The sequence below is a fragment of the Myxine glutinosa genome, chromosome 3 (assembly GCF_964187855.1).
Source record: "Myxine glutinosa chromosome 3, kmMyxGlut1.1, whole genome shotgun sequence".
NCBI lineage: Eukaryota > Metazoa > Chordata > Myxini > Myxiniformes > Myxinidae > Myxine > Myxine glutinosa.
In genome coordinates, this window is record NC_136263.1 from 134,543,778 (window position 1) to 134,564,134 (window position 20,357).

A 20,357-nucleotide genomic window follows, 5' to 3' on the forward strand; every position below is an offset into this window, starting at 1 on the left:
CTATCTCTCTCTCTATATCTATATATCTATCTATATCTATCTATCTATCTATCTATCTATCTATCTCTCTCTCTCTCTCTCTCTCTCTCTCTCTCTCTCTCTCTCTCTCTCTCTCTCTCTCTCTCTCTCTCTCTCTCTCTCTCTCTCTCTCTCTCTCTCTCTCTCTCTCTCCGACCAAAGTACCCCCTTTCATCGAGTTGACGGCAGATGGTGCGAGTTGAAACTGTCACACCTTGTGTCTCAAGGTCACCTTGAATCTGTTTGGCAGTTGTTCGAGGTGCTTTCTCCACCATTCAAACAATCTTTTGCTGCAATCTTCGATCACGTTTTCTATTGCGGCCACGTCCAGGGAGGATGGCTACAGTGCAATGGGCCTTAAACTTCCTGATAACATTGCGTATGGTGGACACAGGAACATCAATGTCTCTGGAGAAGGACTTGTATCCTTGATCGTCCATGCTTGGCTACAATCTTGTGTCTGACGTCAAACAATTCTTTGGTTTTCTTTCTTTTCTCCATGCTCATTGCGGTACACACAGTGAAACAAAACAGCAGAATGATTCCTTTTCTCTGTTCAAACTGGTTGAATGAGTGATTTTTATATTGCAGGCACCTGCAACTCACCACAGGTGAGTTCCATTCCAAAGTAAAGGACAATTACCTGCTTGAAATCAAATTAGTTGTAACGACTTCTAAAAGGTGCCAATAATATTGTCCGGGCCATTTAAGGATTTCTGTGTGGAATAAGTGAAGATTTCGTAAGTTTTTCAGCTTTTGTGTTTTGTTCCACTGCAAAACAAAGAAATACATATGTGGACACGAAAATCTTTTTTTATTTCAACAATTCTGCACCAACGCCAAATGAGATTGCACGATCAAGCCAATGATGCTGTACCGTGCCCTGAACCCACGTGCTCTCAAGGGCACAAACAAGCAAACTCTGCCGGTATTTTAGAGGGCCACAGATAGGTGTGGGTAACAGCTACCATCTTTATAATTTGGTTCCACAACTGTTTCATCACCTCAAGTGGAGAGGTACATGACAGAGAAGAACCTCTCTATGGTTCTGCTGGTGGACAATGCTCCTAGCCTCCCAGAGGCACTGAAGGTGGCCCATGTCAATGTCGAGGTCATCTACCTGCCATCCATTACCACCTCCCTGATCCAACCACTCGATGAAGGAGCGATTTTAACATATAAAATGTATTACACCCGCCGTACCTTCCATTGTGTATTGGATGTAATATAAACATAGGGGCAATATATATATATACATATATACTGTATGTGTGTGTGTGTATATATATATATATATATATATATATATATATATATATATATATATATATATATATATAAATATATATATATATAATCCACTTGGAAATCTGTCCTCATGTCAATGTAGAAATAACCTTTTTGAGTGATCTTATTTTGACCACAATGCTGGTATGGGTAAAGAAAACAACTGATACGAGCCAATACAGATTATCAAAATAAAGAAAAACCTCAGTCGAAATACCCTTCGAACTTGATAACACATCAGATTAAAAAAAGAAAAACCCAATTCTAATTACATGGTTTTAATGTTCTTTCAAAAACAATTCTTTCGTACCAGGACAATTGTATCCAAAGAAAATAACATTAATAGTACAATTTAGACAATTGGGCTGTTGATGTGTACATCCGAGCAATGAAGAGGAGAAGAAAAAAATAAGGCAGAGAATCCCTGTGGAGCCGTTGGCAGGCAAACCAAGGCTTTAGTTAGCCCCACCAACCTGCTGTGGCTCTATCAGTTTTCCTAGCATTCAGCCTGCTGGGGCCCTAATTATGAGAAAACTGCATCATTACAAATGCTGCGGCCATTACATCCAGCTCACATAAAAATGCATGTGTCATAATAAAGGTTTGAGCAGTGCAGTGACAATATAAAGGTCTGGACAGTGAACATAGAAGGATATACAATGGAATACAAGGAACATCAATGCAGGAGGAGGCCATTAGGCCCATCAAGCCTATGCCATCATGCCAGCATCTTAATACTCCCTCATCCATCCCCATGATTTCAGATACATGTCCAACTCGATTTTAAAACAATCCACCGACTCTACTGTCACTACTCTTGCAGGGAGACCATTTGATGCATTCACCACTCTGAGTGAAAGGCTCCTGTCTCACTACTGTCCTAACTTTTCTCCTTTTTTCTGTTAAACTGTGCCCCTTACACTGTCAACATCCATTCTGCTGAAAGTGTTTTCTGCACTTATTTAGGCCCAGGATCAATCTAGTTGCTCTAAGCAGTGCCCTCTCTATGGCAACTATTTCCTTCCTCAGACGTGGTGACCAAAATTGTACACAATATTCCAGAAAATTACATGCATTAATAAAATTAAGCCTGGTGTTGGTTTAGTGGTTAGGGTGCCGGCTTTGGATCCTAGGATCCTGGGTTCAAATCCCGGTCGATCACTGAATTAACTCCAGGGAGGTTGACTCAGCCTGTCATCATTCCGAGTTCGGCAAATTGAGTACCAGTTCACTGCTAATTCCCTGTGTGTCGCAAAAGGCGACTAACAGGGTTGGTGGCAGGAAGGGCATCTGGCCATAAAACATTGCCTCAAAAAGGGGACCATGGTGCCCAAAAAAGGCCAACCCCTGCTCTGCGGGGGAACAATGGCCTATAAAGGTGGTTCATAAGAATAAAATTACAAAATTTTAAAACACTAATATGCAAGTAGGCTGCTGGCAGCAATAATACAACTCTGCTTCTGCCTGAGTCTGCCTTTTGCCTCATCCCCCGAAACTCGAGACGTCATTCAAATACTCATCTTTGGATATTCTCTACTAGCAGAAGTACCCGGCATTGCCGGGCGGGGGAGGGGAGGGGGAGGGGGGAGGGGAGGGGGAAGGGGGAGGGGGAAGGGGAGGGGAGGGGGAAGGGGAGGGAAGGGGGGAGGGGAGGAGAGGGAAGGGGAGGGGGAAAGGGGAGGTGGGAGGGGGGAAGGGGAGGTGGGAGGGGGGAAGGGGAGGTGGGAGGGGGGAAGGGGAGGTGGGAGGGGGAAGTGGGAGGGGGAAGGGGGAGGGGGAAAGGGGCTTGTATTTTTCCACCGCTTGTATTTTTTTTTTATACACATAAATACATAAAATCACATAAAATACACATAAATACACATAAAAATCAGATCAGAATCAGAATCAGATTCGATATTCTCACAATCATCACAACACACCAGACACGTAGTTAATTACGCAGTGCTTCCTTGTAAACAATGTTCTTTGTCTTTCCTTGTTCGGATAGGATGTATAGATTGTTCTCTTGTCCTACCCGACAACATCCTACGTATAGTTGGCCATGGGCGAAGCACGGGGAATCAAGGTTCAGTCCGACCACCTTGAGAGATTGTCCTTGCGCCTTGTTGATGGTCATGGCAAAGCTGAGCCGTACGGGGAATTGGAGCCTTTTGAACTCGAATGGCAGATCAGATGGTATGATTGGTATCCTCGGAATGAAGACCTGTTCCCCGCTATAGATTCCCATAAGTATGTTGGCCTCAATTACGTGAGGCATCAACTTTTTGATAGCCAGTCGTGTGCCGTTGCACAGTTTTGGAGGATCGATATTTCTCAGGAGCATGATTGGAGCACCTTCCTTTAGATGGAGTATGTGGGGAGGCACACCCAGAGGCTGTAGAAAATTGAGGAACTCTACCGGGTAATGGACAGTCTCGTGGTCGTTTTGGATTGAGTCGACAGATCGGTAAGTTCTTAGATCCCCAGGAATAGTCTGCAGAAGAATCGAGATGGGTCCTTTGACATGATGGAGTAGAAGGTGCAGGAAGAAGCATTCGAAATTGTTTGGATGTACAGTGTAGACTCGTCCAATTGCATCTGAACGGCGAATGTCAGGATGTCCCACAACTCGTGCTCCTTGTGTACGTCTTTTCCACGTCTTACTGCCAACCACCCAGGTGTAGTACTGTGGGACTTCATTGTAGATGAGTGTTTTGGCGAATTCGTCTTGTTGACACAATTGGAAGAATGCGGTAAGTGTAGTTGAACTAGGTGGTTCTGCTGCTTTTTGCCTTGCGTTGCCTTCTGTGAAATACACTCTCTGGCCATTCTCAAGATGTACGGAAAGGTGTACAACGGTTGGGTAGCGTTCATGGATAGGGAAGTTGAGAACTCTCCAGATAGCTTCGTTACTACTGACGTAACACCCCAGCTGATATGACTCGATCTCGTCGTTTTTGTTCCTCTGAAGGCCGAACATCGCCATGTCCGAACCTTTGTTGACGTATTTGCACACGTATTTGATTGATTTCACTGAGTTGCAGAACTCAACATTGAGATGAGCCTTGAACATTTTAGAGAGAAGTGGACAGTATGGTACAATCCATCGGTTGTCAACGTCTATGCTCTGGTCTCGAAAATTGAAATAGATGTTTCAGATCGGCCGCTTTCAGGCTTTCTCCTCCGGTAAAGTGGGTATCCATCCAGACCAGTCTGCGTTTCCTTGAGAAATGCCCTAGGATATCGCTTGGTGCATTTACCGTCCTTCATACACGGAGACGATGGATTCAGCCGGCCGCAAGGGCCATGCACCATCTGCGTTTTGACGATGTTGAACAGTTCTGGATCCTCATCAGGGTTTGGAAGTTCAGCACTGATAAAAGAGTCTACATTGGAAGCGTGGATCTTTTCTTCTAGCCACACCAGAATGTGGGCATGGGGCAGGCCTAGTTTCTGCCATTCAATGGTGTACATGAAGCATCGGAGAGTCCCGAAAACTTTGCCCTTCTTAATCGTCTGCATGAGTTCTTTCTGTTTCTGGTGGAATACCCTTGCGACAATGTCATGGCGATGTGTTGGCTGCTGGTTGATCATCAACTCTCGCTTAATTTCTTCCCACTTCGGATTACAGGTGAAGATAAGGAAAAGGTCGGGGCGACCGTAACGTATGCCATCGCATCCTGGGTCTGCTCGTGCATGTATCGGGGACCTCCGGTGAACGTGGATGGCAAGATGACCAGTTGTCCCATGTTCTGAACATCTCTGTCATTGTTGACAGCATCCTTGAGGTGTGCGTACGATTCTGCCCTCAGTTGACGTTGGTGGAGCCGGATAAAGAGGAGTCTCTCACTTTCGATTTTGGCATACATGTCAACGATGAACTGGTGGAACAGATCACGGCACTGCAGGATATGATTCGTGGAATTCTTTCTGACCATGATGTGGAAGGCATAGAAGTCATTCGCAGATACTTTCTTTCCTCGGCCGCCAGCTTGTTCAACTTCAAAATGATAGCCATCTTGTCCTTTCCAGAAAATCAGAGGGTACTGGAGGGCGTCATAGAATCGGTAAGTCTCCAAAATCCGCTTCGTGCTGTTGTCGCGAAGATGCAGGACGATGTCGCGATTGTTGTACTGCTCTCCTACCATGAGAACTGCAACGTCATTGTTGACTGGCTCGTTAAACCGACGTTCGTGCTCTCCGTGAGGACGTTTGTCAGCTCGAATTACGACCTTGTAATCAGGTGAAGGCATTCTCTCCAATGTCGACTTGAAGCTGTTGACCAGCGCATTATTTGAGTGGAGCATATCTTGTAAGGTGAGGATTAGTTCAGAGCGTAGGTTGGGGAAGTTCTGTCCTCGTCGGGCAGCTTCTTCTCAGTGGTCACCCATAAAATAGATTTGTAAAAGTTTTGGTTGCTCACCTGGTGGAGGGTGGATAGAGCCAATGAGGTGGTATACCTGGCCTTGCACCTTGAATGTAGGCATGAATCCTTGCTCAGTGACGACGCGATCTGCTCCAAATGAAGTCATTTGGAACGAAGAGTTGTAATTACGGATTTTCTTCAGGAAGTGTCTGGATTGAGTCGTAGTTGATTGAAGTAGTTCTTTCAAAGGTTCCGGTGGAGATTGGAGAGAAGGCAAAAGGACATTGCCTCCCGTGCAACACATTCGTGGTGTTTCTCCCTTCCATTTCAAGGCATGGCAAAACTGACAGGTGAACGACATGGAGCCAATATCAACGTTTGAGGAGTAGTCAGTGTTCGGATTGTAACTGAATGCAGCCTTCTCCCATGCAATGGCCGGCTGCCGTCTGCCTGATGGTTGCCAGTTGTCGAGTCGTTTTTGGCGCTGTTCTTCTGTCTCCTGCTGTCTGGCCCTCGCTACACTTTGTCGATTGGCGTTTAGACGTGCCTCTGTCTCATCTTCTGTCTCTCGCTGACTGGCCCTCGCCACACGTTGTTGATTAGCGTTCAGACGTGCATCTGTCTCATCTTCTGTCTCTCGCTGTCTGGCCCTCGCCAGACGTTGTTGATTGGCGTTTAGACGTGCCTCTGTCATCTTCTGTCTCTCGCTGTCTGTCCCTCGCCAGACGTTGTTGATTGGCGTTTAGATGTGCCTCTGTCTCATCTTCTGTCTCTCGCTGTCTGGCCCTCGCCAAACGTTGTTGATTGGCGTTTAGACGTGCCGTTCTCTCATCTTCTGTCTCTTGCTGTGAATCTAGAGACACGTTCTTGATTGGCTTGTCGATGGTGAAAAGTATCTTCATCGGTTTCATGGAGTCTCCGATCAGCGATTTTCCTTGCTCGGGAGGTTGAACGTGACAAATTTCTTTTCTTCGGTGCCATTGCCTTTATCACAGTCAGTCTTCCAGTCACTCACTCATAGACAAATTCAATTTTTTTCACTTTTACGTTTACACGTGGTAATGAAGATTGCAACTTCTGCAATCAAACAAACGACGCAAACGCAAGATTGCAACTCTGCGTCGTGTCGTGGGCGTGGCCAACGTGGCCTCATGCTCCCAGGTGATTGGCTAACTCGAGCTCGAGCGAGCCATAATGCGCTACGTTATGGCAAAAAATATGGATCTAAAGATGAAAGAAAAAAAAACCTATGTGGTGTGAATGGCAATGGTCATTCGATATATTTTCACTTTTACGTTTTGGCTAACTCGCTCGCGAACCTGATGAAGATCCTGAGTGAGGATCGCTACGCTACGCTATGTTATGCTAACGCTACGTTAGCTATGCTACGCTATGCTACGTTCGCTACGTTATGGCTAAAAATATGGATCTAAAGATGAAAGAAAAAAAAACCTATGTGGTGTGAATGGCAATGTTCCTCGCTGAAATGTGAAAAAACGCAATCGCTTTTCGCTCTGAATTACGTGCAAACGCGTAACTGTGAGATTATGGCAGCAAGGATGGAACATCACTTGATCGCTCTGAGCGAATCAGCGCGCTGCTCTGCCACCGGCTCAGATTCCGTGTATAATATTCCTCGCTGAAATGCGCTGAGGTAAAAATATGGATCTCGTCAAATATATTTAGGTAGGCCATGTTCTTCCCAGGCTCAATGGCCATGACTATGCCAAATATCAAGCACGTGAACCTCTCCGTTTAGGAGTCTATCGGTAACATTACACACACACACACACACACACACACACACACACACACACACACACACACACACACACACACACACACACACACACACACACACACACACACACACACACACACACACACACACACACACACACACACACACACACACACACACACACACACACAAACTGTTTTATATATATATAGATTACTAAGCTTATGTTTAACTACATTATTGGACTTAATCTGAATATACCCCTCTTGCCACAATTTAGAGAAAAAATATATAAAAATAAGTATGCTTTACTCTGCAACCGTTGGTCCGATCACCAAAAAAATTTCACCATTGGAGCGCCTCCTCCTGTAAAATATTTTGAATGATAATTATGACGTCATAGGTCATGTGGTGTGGACGCCATCTTGGAAAACCGAAAACCTTTGCAGCTCTACATCTCCAAAACCGCTCCATGGAAAAAATTGAAACATGGCTCATTGTCAAGTACTCCCCATGGGGAACAACATATATTCATGATGATGTCAATGGTGAGTTCATTATGACGTCATAAATTGACGAGTAGAACACTTGATCCGATCAGTTTGAAATTTCTTAAGCATGATCTACTCAAAGATTGTACAGAATAATTAAATTGACGACGTCATCTGTCACGTGTTTTAGCAGCCGTTTTGGATTTAATATAAATCTACATCATCAATAAACCACACCAACACAGCAGCTAATAAACAACCCACAAAATACACCACACAAACACGTCCTGGTGAGGGTCTGCAATCTCTGATTCCTCTTTCATGTTTTAATTGTTTTTATTTTTATTTTTGGTTGGATATGATTTTGATCCGGATACCAGAATTTTTAAGTGATTCTTCATGACAGAGATGGGACCAAAAACGATATAGAGAATGATATTGAAAAAAGTTATGGACGAGTTATGATTAAACATGGTGGACGAGATGGTTAGGCGACAAGAACAAGCCAATTAGATTTTGGTTCAGCTCCAGATCCGACCTATCAGTGGGATACAAAACGTGAACTGTTCAGCTTGGCAGAGGTATGCGCTCCTCAAAGTGCGTTATAGTTTCCTTTCTGTGTCATAATATGATTCTAGTTTCCACTCGAATCATTGTTATTTGGCTTCATGTTCATAAGGAATGTTTTTTATTCATTACAAACTCTATTTCATATGTCCAAGTTAAAAAGGCAAAAGTGAAGCACCAGTGCACATAATGAAACAATGTGAAAAGCTCAACAGAATAGTGAAGGAAATTATTTTTAATTTTATTCTATTAGTACTAAAAAGGAATTGTATACAGAATCGAGCCTCATGTAAGATCTAACACAATGAACATGAAAACATGCACAGACGCATAAAACATACAATGAAGGGAGTGGGAGACAAGAGGGGGAGAGAGAGAGAGAGAGAGAGAGAGAAGCACACAATCACAACAACAGTAGAGAACAGGGACGTCGGTAGATCTGTGGAAGAGGAGGGCTGGGGGAGGAGGGGTACACGGTATAAAGCAAATCAACACTTCAGGAAAGAATTTCAGGAAAGAAGTTGGGGATTGAAAGAGGCGGATTTGCGGTGTTTTAACGGGGATAGAAAAGATCAAGGTTTTGGATGGGGGAAGATAAGAGATGGTGGTGAACAACTGTTTTAAAGACTTGGAGGGAGGAGAGGGATTGAAGAGTGTGGGAGACAGTTCCAGAGGCGGGAAAAAAGTGGAATGACAGAGTGAAGGTGAGCAGCAAGTCTTGATTTTGGCAGTTTCACCAGAAGAGGGTTACTGGCAGATCTTTTGTGTCATGCAGGAATATTTGGGGGGCAGAGCACAAACAGAGCAGGGGGAGCAAGGCCATAGAGGAGTCAGTAGAAGACAGAAAGACCACCAAACCTGCCTGCGGTGAGAGAGAAAGGCCCTCAGAATCAGCTTCATCGCAGGAGATACCAATAATTCTGAATGCTTTGGTTTCAACCGCGTGAAGCCGAGCTAGGTGTGAGGCAGGAGCCCAGAGGAGAGAGCAGTATTCCCAGAGGGGAGAGCACCAGCCCAGAGGGGAAAGCAGTATTCCATTGAGCGCGGATGAAAGCTTTGTATGTGGTGAGGAGCTCAGAAGTGCCCAGAAAGGGCTTGGCACGACGGAGGATGCCCAGATGGCGACTGGCTTTGGAGGCCAGCTTGGAAATGTGATTTTCCCAGGAAAGATCACGGCAGATAGTGAGACCCAAAAGCTTGAGTGGCAGAACTTCTTCAAGAGGATTGTTCAGAAAGTAGATGGGAGGGGTTGTCCAGACGGTCTTTTCAGAGAGACAATGTGAGAGTGTGAGATTTGTCAGGATTGAAAGACATGTTCCACTTGTTTGACAGTTTGAGATAATGTCCAGGTCTGCAGAGAGTGAAGAAGCTGCTGCCTGCTGATCTGAGGGTTGAGATATGGAGTGGCAAAGAGTGAAGTCATCAGAAAAGAGATAAAGAGGATTTTCCAGAGTCAGAGAGATCATTAATGAAGACCAGAAAAAGCACAGGGCCCAGAACACTGTCTTGAGGAACTCCAGCCTGAACAGAAAAGGGCGAAGAGAGAATTCCATTCAGGGCCACACGTTGACTGCGACCAGAAAGGAAGTGTGCGAGCCATGCGTGGATATTTCCATGGATACCATAGCAGGAGAGTTTGGTGAGCAGAGCGGGGTGCCAGACCGTATCGAGGACCTCCATCCATTGTTGAGACAGCAGAATCAGCATGTCCAAAGTAGAATGACCTGGTCTGAATCCAAATTGATGATCCGAGATCAAGCCATTGGAAAAGAGGAAGGATTTGATGTCAGAAGCGATGATGGATTCCATGACCTTTCTGATTATTGGGAGCAGGCTGATTGGTTTGTAGTTGCAAGGATCTGTTTTTGCACCTTTTTGTGTAAAGCGGGAATGTTAGCTGATTTGTACATGAGCAAGAAAACAACAAATCAGAAAAGGTATCCTTAATCCATTTCGCAAGAAACTTCCAAAAATAGGTGCCAGTGCAAGATACTACACAGGAAAACAAAACAGAAACAAATACAGCCCCAATAAGTGAAAATAAGAAAAAGGAAACCTACAAAAATAAATAATCAGCAGATATACTCTGCTAAATGGAAAATAAAAATGACACAATGGCAGGCAGATTTAAAAAAAAGAGCTTCACAGAACAGGGATTGACAAGGTAGGTTCATTGGAATGGCTAAGAAAAGGTCAAATTGGAATGGGACTTCCGCTTCCGGTCTCTCGAGCAAGGAGGCTTGCTTCGATCTCTCCATGACATCGAAGTTTGAGTATTTTCCCATTTGTGTCTTTGTCAAATTTCCACTGGTTATTTTATTGCGTATGTGTTATTGTGCGTTTTTCGTTAGTTTTGGTTTTGTAATTATTGCAAACTTGTGTGTAATTGGTCGTTTTTTGTTCGCACCTCGTGCGTGGCATGGTCTATCTAGGCTCCCTCCCCCCGTTGGTATATTGTGAATACAAGTTCTTTTCTTCGCTGTATTTGCTTGTTTCTTGGATTTTCTTTTCTCCCCCCCCCACCTCCCACGAACATCTTATCCTTTGTCAAACGTAAAAAATAAAAAAAATAAAAAATTCTTTATTAATTCTTTCTCTCCTCGCTGACGTATGCTTGTTCTCTCGCCCCCTCGTCTCGCCTTGTGCTACGCCCCCTTTATCTTCCTTTTCTCCAGCCTTTCCAACTCTAGTTTCCTCCATACTCACTCAACCATTTCTCCTTCTTTCTCAAATCCACGTCCTCACTTAGGGACTTTTCCCAGATTGTTTTCCACGGTTTTGTTTAAATATTATCTAACTAGCCGAAAGCACCCCGCGTTGCACGGGTTCTGTTTGAATGAATTTACTACTATAATTCAGCTTTTACTCAAGGCGGTAGAAGATTGACTACTATAATTCAACCCAGCTTTTAATTGCGAAATTGGCCCAGCCTGGCCGAGGCGGCCTCGACCGGCCTCGCCACCTAGCCTATAACCTTCCCGGGGCCCGTCCCGACATTTTTAGTTCTTTTTGAATGAATTTACTACTATTATTCAGCTTTTACTCGTGGCCAAAGAAGATTGACTACTATAATTCAGCCCAGCTTTTAATTGCGAAATGGGCCCAGCCTGGCCGAGGCAGCCTCGACCGGCCTCACCACCTAGCCTATAACCTTCCTGGGGCGCGTCCCGACATTTTTTGTGTCAGAGGTTTCCTCCTATCTTTCACCATTCAGGAGATTAGCACGTGCAAACAAACAAACAAACAAGCACTTTCTTTTATATATATAATAGATAGATTATGTTTAAACTTCCCCCTGCAGTGTTTTATTCACTGGTTTATTGCAACACGCTCTTTTTCTTCCTATTTAAAAGACTTTTTCAATTTCCTATTCAATTCATTCCACTTCAAAACAAAATGAAATCTATTACAGTTCCTCCTCCATACATTCTCTAAACTCACCTTCATTCCACCCCTCCTCTATCGTTTTTAAACGGATCTCTTACTTGAAAATCACAATAAACCCAGTTAGTAATAAATGTTCGTTTTTCATTAATCATCCACTTTCTAAACTCCCCCCTCACACCTCCCCTCCTAAACTCCCCCCTCACCCCTCCCCTCCAAATCTCCCCCCTTGCCCCTCCCCTTCAAAACTCCCCCCTAATCCCTCCCCTTCAAAACTCCCCCCTAACCCCTCCCCTTCAAATCTCCTCCCCCCTACCATCTCTGTCCAATTCTCCCCCTCCCTCCTCCTCGTCCTCCTCCTCCTCACTTCATCTCCCTTCTATCTCATACCTCCACCTCCTCCAACCTTCTACTTTTTTTTTTTTTTTTTTTTTTTTTTTTAATACAAGATCGAGGCTCGTGAAAGAGCTAAACCCTTGGAGGGTTGTTAGGGTTGGCTTTGCCCCCCCACCCCCCACCAAACAACCCCTCACTGTGCCTCATCCCATCACCATCAAACCTTTTGCCAAACCACCATCCCCACCAAACCAAACCACCATCACCACCACCAAATCTCATACCTCCACCTCCTTCAACCTTCTACTTTTTTTTTTTTTTTTTTTTTTTTTATACAAGATCGAGGCTCGTGAAAGAGCTAAACCCTTGTAGGGTTGTTAGGGTTGGCTTTGCCCCCCCACCCCCCACCAAACAACCCCTCACTGTGCCTCATCCCATCACCATCAAACCTTTTGCCCTCCACATCCTTCCCTTTCTCCTAACATCTCTGACACACTATCAACAGCTCTCCCGACCTCCCCCTCTCACCCTTCATCTTACCCTACCCCTCCCCTGTCCTGCACCCGATGCTCCTCCTCCCTCTTCCTTAATGGAAAAGACCTCAAACATTCAGAGGCCTTCGCTCAAACCTAATTGATCTCTCCATACAGCTTGCTTCTGACAAACCAGACGTAATCTGCTTAACAGAAACTTTCCTCCTTCAAGATGTCTCTGATTCCTTCATACCTCTTCCTGGTTACTCCCTCCTCCGGTATGATAGACCTGAGCCTTGTCCTGGTGGTGGGTTTGCTATCTTTATCAAAAACTCTCTTCCTCACTCTCCTTGCACTGCCCTCTCTCCACCATACCCCCAGAAGTACCTCTGGCTACGGCTTCCTCGCCGCTCCCACCTTTTGTTCATATGTGTTTTGTACCGTCCTCCAAACAGTGATGACTCCATTTACACTTCACTGTCTGACAACATGGACCAACTTCTACCCAGTCATCCCAACTCTCCCTTCCTCATATGTAGCGACTTCAACTATCATCATGCCAGCTGGCTGGGTGTGGGTACCTCTCTCACCAGCCATGGCATCTCAGCAAAGGACTTCTGCGACTCATTGGGACTGACACAATCTGTCAATTTCCCGACCCGGATCTCAGTCAACGGAGCATCTTCTCTTCTACACTTGGTTATGACAAACTTCCCTGCAAATGTCTGCTGCTCTTCTTCTGCTCCAATCGGTTCTTCTGATCATGTGCTTATTAAAGTGGATATCTCTCTGGCCATTCTCAGAGATCCTCCTCAGCGTCGACGAGTCTGGCATTTCACTCAGGCCGACTGGCATGGTCTTCAAGCAGCCATCAATCATCTGGACTGGTCTCCCATCTTTACTGCCCCTGACATCAACTCTTCCTGGGAATTTTTCCAAAGTAAACTGCTCTCTCTCATGCACAGATTTATCACATCTCACCTTGAGTCGTCGTACCCTTCCTCCCGTCCATGGTACACTGAATCTTGTGGTGAGGTAGTTGCTCTGAAACAACTTGCCTTTGCCTCTTGGAAGGCTAATCCAACTGAAGGCAATCTCAGTTCCTTTCACCAAGCTCAGAAGAAGTGTGTCTTCCCTCAGGAGAGCCAGGAAAAAATATCTCTCGACTCTCAAGACTGAACTCTCAAACCTGTCTCCTTCCTCCAAATCCTGGTGGCATCTGGTCAAATCTGTTTCTGGTGTTTGTTCCCCCTCCATCTCCTCCCTTGCCTCAAATGGCTACACAGTTGACACCGAACGTGACAAAGCCAAATGCCTCAACTCTGTGTTTGCCTCAAAATCTTGTGTCCCAAACCCATCTCTCTCTGTACCCACCTTACCCAGTGGAACCCAGCTGCTCCTGGACTCTGTGTCCTTCTCTCCTGACAAGGTGAAGAAGTTTCTGTCAAACCTCAACTCCGATTCTGCAACTGGACCAGACGGCATTAGCTCACGGGTCCTAAAATCCTGCTCTGCCGCTCTTTCACACCCTCTCTCTATTCTCTTCACCCTCTCTTTTGCTCAAGGCCATCTGCCATCAGTTTGGAAATCAGCCAACATTACCACTTTCACAAAAAAGGTGCAAAAACAGATCCTTGAAACTACAGAACAATCAGCCTGCTCCCAATTATCAGCAAAGTCGTAGATTCCATCATTGCTTCTGACATCAAATCCTTCCTCTTCTCCAATGGCTTGATCTCGGATCATCAATTTGGATTCAGACCAGGTCATTCTATTCTGGACATGCTGCTTCTGCTGTCCCAACAATGGATGGACGTCCTCAATGCCAAACAGGAAATCAGAGCTGTCTCCCTTGACATATCAGGTGCCTTTGATACGGTCTGGCACCCCGCTCTGCTCACCAAACTCTCCTCCTATGGTATTCATGGAAATCTGTACGCATGGCTTGTGGACTTCCTCTCTGGTCGTAGTCAACATGTGGCCCTGAATGGATTTCTCCCATCTCCCCCTTCCTGTTTAGGCTGGAGTTCCCCAAGGCAGTGTTCTGGGCCATGTGCTTTTTCTGGTCTTCATCAATGATCTCTAGGACTCTCTGGAAAATCCTCTCTATCTCTTTGCTGATGACTCCACTCTCTGCCGCTCCATACCTCATCCCGCAGATCGGCAGTCTGCAGCCTCCTCACTCTCTGCAAACCTAGACAAAATCACAGACTGGCCAAACAAGTGGAATATGTCTTTCAATACTGACAAATCCCACACTCTTACTATGTCTCTCCGAAAAGACCGACTGGACAACCGTCTCATCTACTTTATCAACAATCCTCTCCAAGAAGTTCTTTCACTCAAGCTTTTGGGTTCCACTATCTGCCATGATCTTTCCTGGGAAAACCACATTTCTAAGCTGGCCTCCAAAGCCAGTCGCCCACTGGGCATCCTCCGTCATGTGAAGTCCTTCCTTGGCACACCTGAGCTCCTCACCACATATAAGGTTTTCATCCGCAGCTCAATGGAATACTACTCTCCCTTCGGGGCTGGTGCTCCTGCCTCACACCTAGCTCTGCTTCACGCTGTTTAAACCAAAGCTTTCAGAATCATTGGAATCTCCCGCAATGAAGCCAATAGTGAGGGCCTTTCACTCACTCACCGCAGGCAGGTAGGTGATCTTTCTGTGTTCTACCGACTTCTAGCTCCCCCACCTCTCTCTGTGCCCTGTCCTTCAAATATTCCTGCAGGTCGCACAAGATCTGCCAGCAATCGTCTTCTGGTGAAATTGTCAAAATGAAGACTCTCTGCTCACCTTCACCCTTTCATTCCTCTTTTCTCCCACCTCTAGGACAATCTCCCTCACTCTCTTCAATCCCACTCCTCGCTCCAGGTTTTTTAAAACAGCCGTTCACCACCATCTCTTATCTTCCCCCATCCAAAACCTTGATCTTTTCTACCCCCGTTAATTCACCCCAGATCCACTTTTCTGAAATACCGACTTCTTTCCTGGAAGTCCTAGCAGTGTCCATGCGTTTTATACCTCTCCCACCCCCCCCCCCCCCCCCAATATTTGGTTAAAGTCTGCTTATGTAATGAACTTGTAACACACATTTCACTAGTCTCACCTGTTTTTGTCTTTGCAAAGATGCACCAAGCCTTTCAGCCTCATTCAGCTTATTCTGGAGGTGAGAAACCTGATCTTCTCTCTCAGGCAATGAAGTATGCTGTGCCAGTTTGGAGGCCCCCAGAGAGCTGATCAAGTCTACGCGGAGGATACACGAGACGACACAGAGCAAATGGTTCACCGATAAACACACACACCCCATGATTGGATGGTATGTATTCTTATCCCAACAGCTTCACATTATCTATGAAGATGTGGTACATTAATTCATTTTCCAGTCTTTTTCATGTTAAAATAAATAAATAAATCATTTCATCCAGGTATCGTTCACTGTAAAGCTCATGCCATTATGCTAAAACACCAATGCAAGAACAATATTGTTTCTTCATTTTAAGAGTAGTACTATTAATTACACTACGCTTGTCATAATAACAATAATGGTATTAAAATGAATGTATATTTTACAGATTATCTGGTGCTATTTCATCAAATCCTCCCATAATGGATACCAAGGAACATGATAGTCTATAGTAGTATAGTGGTTACAACAGAAAGTGCTATTTTGGGGGCAATATCCTAATACCAGTGAGCCAGAAAACCTATATCCTCAAGTGAACCCTCATGTAAAAACCAAGAGAGTTAGACAAGCTCTCAATCACATGTGGCTATATATAGTATCCATCTCCAGCAGTTCATGAATTCCATAGGACTTGCCATTCTGTTTTCTCATGGCTTCTATGGGCCCATAAGTTTATTATACATACCCCAAAATTGAATGTTTTACACCCCATACATGTACATTCCATCTGCCCCCCTTACTTACTCCAATCCTTCAATGCTCCTACTATCTTTTTATTTCCTAACTTCTGTTTTTCTACCTTGTCATAACTTATGTAGTAAATAGGCATGTCTGCAAAGCTATTCATCATTTATTTCCTTCAAAGAACAATGGAAAACCTCATTAGCAGTGGCATCAAGCACCACAAAAATGTGGAGGATAAACCAAAAACCCACTATTACATTTATTGCTGAGAGACACGAATACATGCTCGTTCATTTCCTAGATTATGTAGTATGTACGCTACGCCTATCCTAAACGTAACCGTTTCAGATCCTTTGAAGCATCATACAGGAAGACGAAAAATATGTATAATATATAGCACACAAAACAATGTATAGTATAAGTAACACAAGTGATTTTAGAACATGAATAACATCCAACTTGATAAACATCATTCGATCAGACTCCTGACAGCACCATCAAATCAAGATGCTGCGCTGCCATGTTGATCTTTACAAGTTTCAGTGCAGTAAAGGATAGCTCAAAAGAACAAGATGCAACTAGGCCAGCACTCAGTAGGGCGCATCCCCCACCAGGCTAAACAGTATTTTTCAATTCAATTTGGTTTCATTGCAAAAATCACATGACAGAACTCCGAGCAATAAAATAGTCAGTGTTATCTATCTATAATTCCAGTAATCTCTGTGTGTGTGTGTGTGTGTGTGTGTGTGTCTGTGTGTGTGTGTGTCTGTGTGTGTGTTTGTCTGTGTGTTTGTCTGTGACCGCTGTTTCTCGACAACCACGGGTCCGATATACTTGAAACTTGCCAGGTATATTGCTGGGGACCTGAGGATGTGCCTTTTCAAGGTTTCATATTAATCGGAGAAGTAGTTACCGAGCTATGGCGATTTATTTACCAAACTCCGCAAGCCGTTCGCTTTGGCTTTGCGAATGGACAAAACCATTTCATGTAAATAGAGGGGGGGGATTGTCACCGTACTCGCAAGCCGTTCGCTTTGGCTTTGCGAATGGACCAAACCATTTCATGGACCAAACCATTTCATGTAAATAGAGGGGGGGTGGGGGGGATTGTCACCGTACTCGCAAGCCGTTCGCTTTGGCTTTGCGAATGGACCAAACCATTTCATGTAAATAGAGGGGGGGGATTGTCACCGTACTCGCAAGCCGTTCGCTTTGGCTTTGCGAATGGACCAAACCATTTCATGTAAATAGAGGGGGGGGATATAATTTTAGATATATATATAGTACGGGCACGCCCTAGTCTATCTATAATTCCAGTAATCTCTGTGTGTGTGTCTGTGTGTTTGTCTGTGACCGCTGTTTCTCGACAACCACGGGTCCGAAAAACTTGAAACTTGCCAGGTATATTGCTGGGGACCTGAGGATGTGCCTTTTCAAGGTTTCATATTAATCGGACAAGTGGTTCCCAAGGTATGGTCACCGTACTCGCAAGCCGTTCGCTTTGGCTTTGCGAATGGACCAAACCATTTCATGTAAATAGAGGGGGGGGGGGGGGGGGGGTTCTACCGTACTCGCAAGCCGTTCGCTTTGGCTTTGCGAATGGACCAAACCATTTCATGTAAATAGAGGGGGGGGGTTCTGTGGTCGTTACTGCCACGTGGTTTCAAAGTTTTTTTTTTGTTGTTGTTGTTTGCACGCATGTTTTTTTGCACCCACGTACGGGCACGCCCTAGTAATTTCAATTGAAAGATAGTTTATAGGTTCCAATAGTAATAATTATAATTTAAGATATGATAAAATGCGAGTTATGAGATGCATACACAAATATAAAGTTATGTCAACAAATAAAAACATGAAAAGCTATTAAATATTGCAATTAAAGATATCAAAATAGTCGTGTATCAATCATCATATTAAATACTTAAGACAAAGAAAGGATGATCCGTTTAAAAAACACAAATGATAATCATTTTCGATAATTATGACACACACACACACGAAAAAAAAATAAACAAGACGACGTCATGCAGAGCACGATACTTGAAAAATCCACCCCTCCCCCCAAAAGAAAAGGTTGCCATGGATACATCAAATTGTCCATTTCATCAAGATTAAAATTGACGATCTTGATCAAAGCTCAGGTCAATAGGATAAAAAGTGATGATATTTCAGATGAAAATTGATGATTTCAGAAGTTTGACCTAGAGTTCACCTTTGACCTTTTGACCTCAAAAATATTCGGTTTCCCTATTTAGTGACTCAATGTGCAAATGCTGTTAAATTTTCAAGTCAATTGGATGGAAAATAGGCGATTTTAGAAATTTGACCTCCAGGTGACCTTTGTTTGTTTGTTCCAGAGGCGGGAGAAAAGAAGAATGAAGGAGTGAAGGTAAGCAGAGAGTCTTGATTTTGGCAATTTCACCAGAAGAGGGTTGCTGGCAGATTTTGCGCGTCCTGCAGAAATATTTGGGGGACAGAGCACAGACAGAGGGACAGAGTACAGATCAGGGGGAACAAGGCCGGAGAGGAGTCGGTAGAAGACAGAAAGGCCACCTACCTGCCTGCTGTGAGAGAGAGAGGAAGGCCCTCAGAATCGGCTTCATCGCGGGAGATTCCAATGATTCTGAATGCTTTGGTTTCAACCGCGTGAAGCTGAGCTAGGTGTGAGGCAGGAGCACCAGCCCAGAGGTGAGAGCAGTATGCCATTGAGCTGCGGATGAAAGCTTTGTATGTGGTGAGGAGCTCAGAAGTGCCCAGAAAGGACTTCACATGACGGAGGATACCCAGTCGGCAACTCGCTTTGGAGGCCAGCTTGGAAATGTGGTTTTCCCAGGAATGATCGTGGCAGATAGTGAGACCCAAAAGCTTGAGTGAAACCTCTGACCTTTGACCTCAAAATAAATAGGCTTCTCAATTGTGACGACCTCTACAACTTGGTGAAGTTTCATGACGATCGGTTTAGAATTGTGACCTGTAGGCGAGTGACAAACAAACAAACAGAATAACAAATGCAACCGACCAATATACGTGAAAAATCTTCGATTTTGTAAGTAATGAAATTCACAGATATCGAATTTACATAAGTATTCAACCCCCTGAGTCAATACTTCATAGATGAATGAACCACCTTTAGAGGCCATTTTTCCCCACAGAGCAGGGGTTGGCCTTTTTCGGGCACCTTGGTCCCCTTTTTTGAAGCAATGTTTTATGGCCGGATGCCCTTCCTGCCGCCAACCCTGTTAGTCGCCTCTTACGACACACAGGGAATTACCAGTGAACTGGTCCTCAATTTGTCGACCTCGGAAGGATGACAGGCTGAGTCAACCCCCCTTGTGTTAATTCAGCGATAGACCGGGATTCAAACCCAGGATCCTCGGATCCCAAGCCGGCACCCTAACTGCTAAGCCAACTTCATAGATGAATGAAAAGCTGAAATGTCTTTAGTCAATAAGGTATTCAACCCCTTTGTTATGACATTCCAAATTGAGCTCAAGTGCATCCAATTTCCTTTGATCATCATTGAGATGTCTACAACTTGATTGGAATCCATCTGATGGCCAATTCAATTGATTGGACATTATTTAGAAAGAAATTCACCTTTCTATATAAGGTCCTTGTGGTGTTGTGCATAGAAGGTATGCTGGAGGGGGCGTGGTGAATAGGAGGAGGAGTTCCGGGTAGAGGACGGAGCATGGAGAGGATTGGAACGGGACGTGCGTCCGATGTTGGATTGAATAAAACATTTGGACCTTACTGAATTCTTCATTCTTGGAGTACTTTACGACAACAAACTGGCGACTTGCCGGAATGTACTTTTTATCGGCCATTTTGGATCAAGTG

The 20,357-nt window shown here is 44.5% G+C and overlaps 1 protein-coding gene across 1 annotated transcript in view; it reads right to left on the minus strand.

Moving 5' to 3' along the window:
- The window catches only part of LOC137423191 (protein FAM184A), a 192,940-nt gene that overhangs the window by 120,190 nt on the left and 52,393 nt on the right, over positions 1–20,357 (minus strand). The window contains exon 5 of the mRNA XM_078774580.1: positions 15,756–15,892. Coding sequence (XP_078630706.1) covers positions 15,756–15,892 — 137 coding nt within the window. The remainder of the gene's footprint in view (positions 1–15,755; positions 15,893–20,357) is intronic.